The sequence below is a fragment of the Panthera leo genome, chromosome E2 (genome assembly GCF_018350215.1).
Source record: "Panthera leo isolate Ple1 chromosome E2, P.leo_Ple1_pat1.1, whole genome shotgun sequence".
NCBI classification, from domain to species: Eukaryota; Metazoa; Chordata; class Mammalia; order Carnivora; family Felidae; genus Panthera; species Panthera leo.
This window is the reverse complement of record NC_056693.1, coordinates 1,639,538-1,650,122: the sequence shown is the minus strand read 5'-3', so window position 1 is coordinate 1,650,122 and position 10,585 is coordinate 1,639,538. Positions and strand designations below refer to the sequence as shown.

Genomic DNA, 10,585 nt, shown 5'->3' with positions numbered 1-10,585 from the left:
AGGCTTCACCCCTGCCCCTTGGTCCTCCGAGTTGTGGCCACTTAAAAAGGCAGATCGAGAGGCGCCTGGGTGGCTTGGTCGGTTGAGCGTCCGACTTCGGCTCAGGTCATGATCTCACGGTCTGTGAGTTCGAGCCCCGCGTCGGGCTCTGTGCTGACAGCTCAGAGCCTGGAGCCTGCTTCCGATTCTGTGTCTCCCTCTCTCTCTGCCCCTCCCCTGTTCATGCTCTCTCTCTGTCTCAAAAATAAATAAAACGTTAAAAAAAATAATAATAATAAATAAAATAAAATAAAAAGGCAGATCGGTTGCTCGCTTGCTTGTTCTCCTTCCCCTCGGAGGAAGACGCCTGGTTAAGTCCATCCTGCCCGGTTGGATTCAGAGGAGGGAAACCACATTACCCAGAAGGCATCTGAGGCCAATGCCTGCCAAGAACAGGGGCGCTTCCTGCGGCTCACGTACGTGGGCGGGGCTTCCGGGGTTTTCACTGCCGCCGCCATTTGCCTCAGCCGTTTGCCCTGGGACGGCCTTGACCGGCCGCGGGCGGTGCCAGCGCCGCTCCTTAGGCCTTTCGTGGGGACCAAACAGGGAAGGAGGCTAGGCTTCACCTTCGCGCTTCGCAGGGGCCGCGACTCCCTGCAGCGGGTGTGCCCCCCTGGCTGCTCGCCGGGCCGCGGCCTCTCGGCCGCCCTCATCCCCTCGGTCGCCGAGGGCGGCGCCCCGAGTCGTGGTGTCTTTTACGCTGAGGCCGCCCGGGCGCTCGCCTCTTTTCGCCTTGCTCGACCCGCGGGGCCCACGATGGCGGCGCCGCCGACCGGCCCGACCCAGGTCAGTGGACGTTGGCGTCGGAGTTGCTGCGTCTGTGCGAGGGCGGAGACGGGCCCCCGGTGGGCCGGGAGCCCCGACGTCCGCTGGACCGATCTCCGCACTCGCGGGGTGTGGAGGGTGGGGCCGGCTTGCGGCTTAAGTGACCCCCGGTTCCGTGGAGTGCTTGGTCTCGGGCTCGCCTGTAAGTTGTGGAAAGAACGAATGATGCTTCCGCCTGGGACTCCCGTCAGTCTTAGGGTAAATCCCGCCCCCAACGGGACCTGGGAGGACCCACGCTGCCCCCACCTGCCCTCTTCTAACAGGTGACCTTGGGCGTCGGGCGGAGGGGGCCCGCTTTCCGGGCAGAGACAAGTTCAGGGGGCCCGGGAGGGGCAGTGAGGTTGCGGTGGTCCCAGCTGCTGGGGCGGGGGGCGGGGGGCGGGATGCTCCACCCCTCCTCCGCCAGCACCGACTTGGCGGCCAGTCAGAGGCCCTTCTTCCCGTGGCCAAAGCCTGTGTTCTCCGTAGCCGTTTGTGCTCCCTGGTCCCGAAGTGTCCTGGCCTCGGGGCAAGTGCTGTCAGAGCTCAGGAAGGAGGCTCATGGTTCCTGGTGGAGTCTCCCCGGGAGTGAGGTGGGGAGCGGGCGGCGCAGGTCCGGTCCCTGCCGGTTACCCAGGGAGGCGCCAACCCTCCAGGTGCCGTTCTTGTGAGGTCAGTGCTGAGGGCTCTGCTCCTCTGCCCACGTTCACGAAAATAGTTTCAGGATTGATGGAAATGTATTTAACGACAAAAGTTGGGGCACATGCTTCCCAATGTCAGTACATTGTAATCACTGTGATTACGGAGGAATTCCCGATGCCCTCTCTTCCTCCCTGTACAAGAGTAAGCAGCGGTTAACACGTTGCCTCTGGTTTGTGAGAGGCAAGGCTTCGGGTGAATTGGGGGAACTCCCTTAGCCTTTTGGGGACTGGTTGGAGGTGATGAGATGTCTCCCCCCTCCCCCCCGCCGGGGGCGGGGGTTGCTGTGGGAGAAACGAGAACCCAAAGAAGCTGAGCTGAGTCATCTCTATGTAAGTCTCACGGCTGCGACCAGTGAAGCGGGAACTATTATTGTATTGATCCAGAAACAGACGCTCAGAGAAATGAAGTGATGTCTTCAAGGTTAACACAGCTGGCAAGTGTCGGCTTTCAAGAGTTTGGATTCCAGCCACAGGAGACTGACTTACGGACTGGGGACTTGTAGTCGCTTTAACCAGGATGTGCCCCTCAGCATGGGGCAGGCAGCGAGCAGGACCAGTGAGGCTCAGGTACTGCCGTTGTCACCAATGCTGTTATTGTCATCATTCACTCATTCCTCTGACGTCCTGGGGCCCGTGGTGTCTGCATCTCCCAGTCCACCCGTCACTTCCATTGTCTTGTGTGACCTTCCGGTGGCTCCCGTGGAGGAGGCTTCTCCCTTACACTGCCGTGTCCACCCCCACCTTGAGCCCAGCACGGAGCTTGGCGCTCACGAGGTTCTTGGCGATTCGAGCCTTGATCACTCTGTACCTTTATCAGGGATGTAGGGACGAGGCCCGATCCCATCCAGCACCCCAACACCAACACGCTGCTACCTCTGTTTGACATCCAGGTATCTGTGACCTTCGACGATGTGGCCGTGACTTTCACCCAGGAGGAGTGGGGGCAGCTGGACCCGGCCCAGAAGACCCTGTACCAGGAGGTGATGCTGGAAAACTGTGGACTTCTGGTGTCTCTGGGTAAGTGCTCCCCACTCCACCCTAGGGGGGGACCTGCCACCTCGTTGTCAGAGGACCTTCTGTCTCCAGGCGTGGCCCCCAGATTCCGCACCTCTGCGTCTTTGCCTGTTTCTGTTGTTTCTCTTCCTTACTCTGCTGCGGGGCTGTGTGGGGCGTCCTTGAGGCGGAAATGGCCACCTGAGCCCGAGGTCCTCTGGAACTCTCACCCCAGTGCCCGGGACAGACTGGTCTCCCATCTGAGGTCCTCATTTCACATTCCAGAGGGGGAGCTGACAGGCTGAGCCTGGTTGGCTCAAGTGTCCTCAGCAGGGCCAGCAGGGCAGGGAGTGATGGGAAGTTCTCCGGGAAGGGAGGGAGTCAGGCCCCCCGGAGGCCTTTGCCTTCAGCACCGACAGGTACTGTTGTAAACGAGGTGATCCCAGTGACGGGGCTTCTCTGTGCTCACGTGCCCTCATGGTTGTCACTTGTTTCCAGGGCCGGGATCGTCTGCCGGGACGAGAGAGGCGGTTAGAGTAGTGCTTCTCGGCGGGTGGCAGTTTTGCCCCCAGGAGCCATTTGGCAACGTCTGCGGGCACTCTGGGTTGTCGCGCCTTGGGTGTGGGTGGAACTGGCATCTGGTGGTTAGAGTCTGGAGATGCTGGAGACCTTCGATGGACACGACGGGCCCCTCAACAAGAATTATCCCGCCTGCAGAATCCAGGGCGCCCAGTTGAGAAACGCCAGCTTAGATGTTTCTCTGCTTGAGGTTAGTCACCACGAGGCCATTCGATCTGAGACCCCAGAGTTTAGGGGAAGACGTGCCGATTTTTGGAGAACTGGAGTCAGGTCTCAGTGAGAAGAGGCAAAAACAAAATTAGAGAAGTTTGACAGATTAAATATTTTGTAACAAAACGTTTACAAATAGAAAGTGCATTTTGGCCCTGCTGAGCTCTTCTCTCCCCTTCCGTGCTCTCCCTGAGCTCCCCCTGCTCTGGCTGTGCGGGGCGTCTGGTGGTTTCCTGCGCACACACCTGGCTCGGGCCTCAGCTTGCTGTTGTGTCTGCCTGGTGAGTGTTCGTGGACATTTCAGCCTCTCAGACGGTGACCCTTCTGTGCGCGGTCCCCGCCTCCTCGCCAGCAGTGTCCTGACCACCAGATCTTATGCAGGGCCCTCCCCCATCCCTGTCGCTTTCTCTCATCATCCCCGTTGTGGCCTTCCAGGTTAGCGGTCTCAAGCAGGGACGATGTCATCCCCGAGGGACACTGGGCAGTGTTTGTAGACATTTTGGTTGTCGCCCTGGGATGGGGCTGAGACAGGCACCTGGTGGGTGGAGACCTGGAGTGCGGCCAAACATTCTTGTAACGCACAGGACAGTTTCCTCCCTGTCTTCCCTGCAAAGAAGTGTCTTGACCTAAATAATCATGCCCGTAACCCACATAATTATGTCAGGTTGAGAAACCTTATTTCAGAGAGTGTAGGAACATGAACTGGCATTGAGAGACACCCTGATATGATGATTGCGTTATTTCTTCTCTTTTCCTGCCTCTGATTGCTTTTGATGGCAAGTCTGGATTTAGTGCTGAATCTTTTTTTTTTTTCTTCTCAAGTGTTTACTCATTTATCTTGAGAGGGCGGGGTAGAAATAGAGGAGGAGAGAGAAAGAATACAAGCAGGGGAGGGGCAAAGAAAGAGGGAGAGAGAATCCCAAGCAGGCTTCCCCCTGTCAGCACAGAGCCCATCCTGGGCTCAACCCCACGAACCCCAGGATGATGGCTTGAGCTGAAACCAAGAGTCGGATGCTTGACCCACTGAGCCACCCAGGTGCCCCTAGTGCTGAACCTTAATACATCTTCTTTACTACCCCCACCCTCCAGTTGTTGGCACTTTTCCCTTTAAAACAGAAGGAGCCTTGAGCCCACAGCCATGAATAGGCAGCATGAGCTTACTGGGACTTAACAGCATTTTGATGGCATTGCTGAGTTTTTGTGGTGATCTTCCACTAAGGCTAGACTCTAGGTTTCTCATTTACCAGAATGATGCAGGATTCTTTCTTTGAAGAAAATAAGAAAAATTCAAAATGGGTCATGTTTGGGGCGCCTGGGTGGCTCAGTCGGTTGAGCGTCTGACTTCAGCTCAGGTCATGATCTCACGGTCCGTGAGTTCGAGTCCCGCGTCGGGCTCTGTGCTGATATCTCAGAGCCCGGAGCCTGCTTCGGATTCTGTGTCTCCCTCTCTCTCTGCCCCTCCCCTGGTCATGCTCTGTCTCTCTCTGTCTCAAAAATAAATAAAACATTAAAAAAAAATGGGTCATGTTCAAAAGCAGTTAACAATCACAGATCCCCTGAGCACTGACTGTGTGGACTGTTCAGCTTATTCATGCTCCACTCATGTAAATTGTCACAGCATCCCCCCCCCGTATGAATTTGCACCTGCAAGATTTGCATTCATAGAGGTGACTTAGTGACAGATGATGTGGAGAGGTTAATGCTGTCATGTATTTTACATGTTTCTATGTGTGCATTTACATGCATATGTACACACCTGTGCACGTCTGTACATACACGCCCATGTGTGTGCTAGTTGTGTGTAAACGAAAAGAATCTCTTTTTCCTCTACTCAGTAACACTTCTGACATGAAAATCTTGTTTTCGACCCCACGCAATTCTGCCACACACTAACTGGAGTTCGCACAGATCCCGCAGGTTAAAACGGGCTCGGTCTCTTAGGACAGCCCCTCCCCCTCCCACACATCCACTTCAGATGCCAGTCACAAGTCCAGGTCGTCACCTGTCTGGGTCACCTGGCTATAAATCAGGTATGACCCCCTCCTCAGGTTTGATAATTTGCTAGGGTGGCTCACAGAACTTAGGAAAGCACCTTATTTAATATTACCCTTATTGTAAAGGATCAAATTCAGGAACAGCCAGATGGAAGAAACGCAGAAGACGAGGTGTGCAGGATAGGCCACTGAGCTCCCATGCCCCCTGTCTCGGCTTGCCACCCTTCCTGCACCTCGATGTGTTCACCAGCCTGGAAACTCACTGAACCACGTTAGTTAGGGCTGCTGACGAAAGCTTCATGACATCGGCATCATGGAGGAAATCACTGGCCATTGGTGATTGAACTCCGTCTCCAGCCCCTGTTGCCTGCCCAGAGGTTGGGGGATGGAACTGAACATTCCAGTGCTATAAGCATGTGTTTGGTTCCCCTGGCCCCTCCTTAGAGTGTTCCAAAAAGTCACCTCAAGAACATAATAGAATTCCTAATGGAAGAAAGCAAAAAGGTTCTGTGTCTAATTTCGGTCTTAGGAGAGGCAGTCTGGACACATGCTGGGGTGAAGGTTTTAGTGTTGGCGTGGAGTTGTCATCGTTGGAGTGTTGGTCTGGGTCGGTGTTGTCCACGTGTGGGACTGGGGTATCCTTTGCGAGTGAATGCCCGCTCAAGTTGCTGGGCGCCTCCTGTGTTTGCCGCGTTTGGTTGAAACAGTGGTGTTAGCGTGGGGTGTTAGGCCAAGAGGCCTTTTGTAAGGCAAGCTAGAGACCCACTCGGGTTTCTTTGTCACACTGGGATTTGAAAAGGAGTTATGTCTTCTACTTAAGCCAGCAATTTTGGGCATGTTTGGGCCGCGAAAGCTCTTGAATGTCTCTCTCTTCCCAGAGCCCAGCATTGTGTAATTGGAGAAGTGAGGTGTGTGTCCATTAGTAGTATCGCCTGCAGCTCTGAAGGGAACGAGGAATGCCTGGCCATGCCTTGTATCGTGGCCCTTGTATGTGTAGAGATGCGTGGTTTTGACTTATTTTGGGGTGTCTGTGAGATGGGAGGGTCTTCGAGTTCTTTCCCCTGAAGGAGTCCATTTTTGGGCAGTGGCCCAGCAGTTTATAATGAATGTGGAGATGGGACCGTTTGTTGATCAGGGCATCTGGTGTGAAAATAACCCCCTGAAGTTTGGCCAAGCGATGTTTCTTAGGTCCCGTTTTATTTAGAACGTTCTGGCTAAGGGCTAGAAAGCAGCAACACTCCACTGAGCCCCCTCGGGTGTGACGGAAAACAGTCTCTCGTTTACAATCCCCAAACTCCCCTAACTATTCCCTCCGTTACTCCCAGGGGTTTTCTGGGGGCCTGGGGACAGGTGACCTCCTTCAGCAGCAGAACATGTGGCTGGGAACTGCAGACAGGAGAAGCCGCCACCTCCCACGAGGGGAGGGTGCCACGGGGCCCAGGCTGGGCTCCAGCCTGTCTCAGGGAGTCGTCGGTGGCGGTGCCAAGCTTGTGCCATGCTGTTTCTGTGACCCAGGGCACGGTGGGCAGCTGGGCGTGGAGGTTGCAGGCTCCTGTCTGTGAGAGCGGCTGTTTTCGGGAGGGCCTAGTGTGTGGTCAGTCACTGTGGTTTTAACAGCGTATTGCTCAGGGCTGGAACTGGGGACGGTTTGTCCCATCAGAAGCCCTTGTGGCCATCGTTGGTCATTCAGAGACTCCAGGAGGCTCGAGGAGAAAGAGGTCGTCCAAAGCCTCTGTAGTGAAGGGGTCTCTGAGGGCACCCACCGGAGCGTCTGTTAACAGTATTGTGAACAGGTCTTGGAGTCTTGGTTGGAGGAAGCCTCATTTAAGGTGGGCTGACCTGTAACTGTCAACACCGGTGAGGTTAAATAAAATGTGTAAATGAAGAATGTAGTAACCAGACCCCAGGTAATGCTAAGTAGTGTTATTATCTAAAACTAACCCCCCAGGGGCTCCTGGGTGGCTCAGTCGTTTGAGTGTCACTCTTGATTTCAGCTCGGGTCATGATCTCACAGTTTGTGTGGGTTTGAGCACCACGTTGGGCTCCGAGCTGACAGCTCAGAACCTGCTTGGGATTTTCTCTCTACCCCTCTCCCACTTACCTGTGCTTGCGTGCTCTCTCTCTTCATAGTTACATAAATAAACTATAATATAAGATAACTAATCCCACAAAGGGACTAAAAGATGTTGGGTTGTGTTTATGTATCCCTAACCGAGTGTGTCAGATGACCTTCTGTGGTCAAGGTCGTCCTCGATGTACCGTCACACGTGTGCTCCGGGAGAAAGTGGGGGCACTTAAAATCTCGTCTGCAGAGATGGGTGCGGGTCGGAGTTGTTGAGCCACCCTCCCCGGCAGCCCAGGAGAGAAGAAGGGTTTCCCTGCGGGGGGAAGGCAGGCCGGCAGAGGAGGGGCGGAGCAGGCACCGGGCAGCACGGTTAGCCAGAGCTCTCAGCCCAGAATCAGCGGGGTGTGGATTGAATGATGTCCTTGATCTCTGTCGGATGTTGGGTGTGTGGATCGTGTGAGTCCGCTCTGGCTGCCACACTGTGTGGCTGAAACAACAGCTTTGTTTCCACATCATTCTGGAGGCTGGACATTCCAGACCCGCGGTGCCGGCAGAGAGGTGTCTGATGGCGATCTCTTCCCAGCTGCCACTTCATGCTGTGTCCTCACGGCTCCTTTCCTCTGGCTCAGAAAGGCTGTCTCTTCCTCTTCTTTCAAGGACACCAGTCCTACCAGATTGGGGCCCATCCCCTGACCTCATTTAACCTTAATTCCCTCCTTAAAGATCCTGTCTTCCAGATACGATCACATTGGGAATTTGGGCATAATGACACTGAGGGGAGGACACGCTGCGTTCCTAGCAGGGACCCTCAGTGGTGGACCAGAGTAGTAAGATTGTAGTCACCCCCATGAGGTGCCCTTCGTTTGTCCCGGGTTCAAGCACAGACACAACTGGGCTGTCAGGTGGAGCAGCAGTGGGACGGTCATTCCTTTATTGATCAGCTTTTATGTGATAAAAGGCTCCTTTTCAGCTTCCACTGGGCTGTATTAACTATTTTAATTGGGGTCTGCGGGCCCCATTTTCCCAAGCCAGTTTGTAAGCGCCAGAAATGTATTTTAATTCTGTGATGTGTCAGGGCACCTGTGCCCATAGGGCATAATTTAGGACAGTGGGCGCTGGGACGCAGGGAGTTGTAGGCAAATCTGCAGTTAAAGTGAGACATACCTGTTCTTCCCCGTATTAGCTACTGAAGTTTGGGCAGCGCTGTGTTTAAATTTAGAAGAAACTCCAGGTATAACTAGGATTTGAGCCCCAGTATTGGTTAAATTTAAGAAGTTTTGTCAATTGGTGCCTTTTAGCAAATCCTGAAGTTAATTCAGAACCTATATTGTAGAGTCAGAAAAACCAATCCGTGCCCGGTTTTGTTTTGGTAATATAATCTTTTTGGAATATAAATTTTGTTATGCTATACAGAATTATTATACAGAATAATTATGCTATACAGAATTATTATAATTTGTTATCTTAACTTTTAGCATATAAATTTTGCATTTCTAATCGCACCAAACTGTAGACAGTGTTTTAGTTGTACACTGTGCATTTAGTTATTTTTTATTTTCTTCCTGTGTATCTAGGGGTTTCTTTTTGTTAGTTTTTAAATCAGTCACTAGTTTAGGATGAGTGTTGTTTTCTAAACCTGGTATTCACTTGGTACATAAGTTTTAAAGCACCCCTCCTACTCCCGCTTCATTTTCTTGGGCTTTTAGCTGCCTGCAGCCCCATATTGAATTTGTCTCCTGCTGAGAGGGGTGGGGAGGGCATGGGGTCTCTGGGCAGCAGCCTCCCTGGGATGGCCCTGGTCCCCAGCATAATTGGGCTTTTAGCTGCCTGCAGCCCCATATTGAATTTGTCTCCTGCTGGTGAGAGGGGTGGGGAGGGCATGGGGTCTCTGGGCAGCAGCCTCCCTGGGATGGCCCTGGTCCCCAGCATAATTGTTTGTTGTCACCTCTCTGTCCCTGGTCATTTTCCTTTTCTTTGCGTATTTACCTGATGAGCTCCCGGCAGTCCCAGGTGGCCCCTGTTGAGTGGCAGTCTCATCTGTAGGGTGCCCTGACAGCCGCAGAGGGCCGGGACTTACGTCTAGGGCAGCATGGTGGCGGCATCGGCATTCTGATTGGGTCAGTGTGATTTTAAGGAGGAGACTCTGGCATGCTGCTGGGCAGCTGCGGTCGGGGGTGCCCGGATGCACTGGCCGGTGCCCTGACGTTGGTTGTGCAATCTGGCGTAAAGGGAGATGCATCCTGAGGTGTCCTCGCAGGAACAAGATACCCCATACGCTTTTTTTTCTCCCTTATACATTGAACCATGGGTCTCCAAGAATGGGGTGTCCCATCCCTGCTGGGTTGGGGGACAGACTACAACAGTAAGGCCGGCAACAATGGCAGGATTTGCCCTCGAAGCAGTTGAAGCCTCTTGTGCCACATCATCTGAGGAGGGCGCCCCACGCTGTGTGGCCAGTAGATCCCTCATACCACACAGGGGACCAGTGCTGGGACTCCACCAGATGCGCCTTGAAAAAGGGACTGTGCGATCAGTCCCTTGGGGAACCTAGCTGAGCAGCCCAGCACTGAGTGTTGCTGGCTCACTGGGCATACCTGCACCCCAGCACGGTAGTCTGGGGGGACCTTGGCCTTGCACGACAGCCACTTACCCTAGTTGTCCCTGGGGCACCCACCCAGAGACTTGACCATGGAAAAACAGATGGATGAGATGGGTTTTTGCCGATACAGGGGCAACTAGGGAGTTAGCCCTTGCAGACCTAGGTCATCACACCTGTAAACTACAGAAGGATTCTGCTTAGGATCTAAAAAAAAAGACTCAGATCAGTAAAGATGCAAACTTTGTTTTGAATGGAGTCAGTGTTTTAAATATGTCAGTTCTTTAAATTATCCCATAAATTTATTTCCACTTTAAACATAACGTATTTGAGGGGCGCCTGGGTGGCTCAGTCTGTTGAGCGTCTGACTTCGGCTCAGGTCATGATCTCGCGGTTGATGAGTTCGAGCCCCGTGTCGGGCTCTGTGCTGACAGCTCAGAGCCTGGAGCCTTCTTCAGATTCTGAGTCTCCCTCTCTCTCTCTGCCCCTTCCCTGCTCATGCTCTGTCTCTCTCTGTCTCAAAAATAAATAAACATTAAAAAAAATTAAAAAAAAAAGAAAACCATAACGTATTTGAATTGCTTGCCGCAGTCCCTGGGATATG

The 10,585-nt window shown here is 53.5% G+C and overlaps 1 protein-coding gene across 3 annotated transcripts in view; it reads left to right on the top strand.

The window, feature by feature from the left end:
- Window positions 1-485: 485 nt before the first annotated feature.
- The window catches only part of LOC122207625 (zinc finger protein 264-like), a 66,483-nt gene continuing 56,383 nt past the window's right edge, over window positions 486-10,585 (top strand). The window contains exons 1-2 of one of the 3 annotated variants that reach the window (XM_042917713.1): window positions 486-825; window positions 2,435-2,561. In XM_042917713.1, the coding sequence (XP_042773647.1) occupies window positions 796-825; window positions 2,435-2,561 (157 nt within the window). In that variant the 5' untranslated portion in view covers window positions 486-795. Of the gene's footprint in view, window positions 826-1,277; window positions 2,112-2,434; window positions 2,562-10,585 lie in introns of those variants that run through there. The other 2 variants (XM_042917712.1, XM_042917714.1) reach the window with 2 other exon arrangements.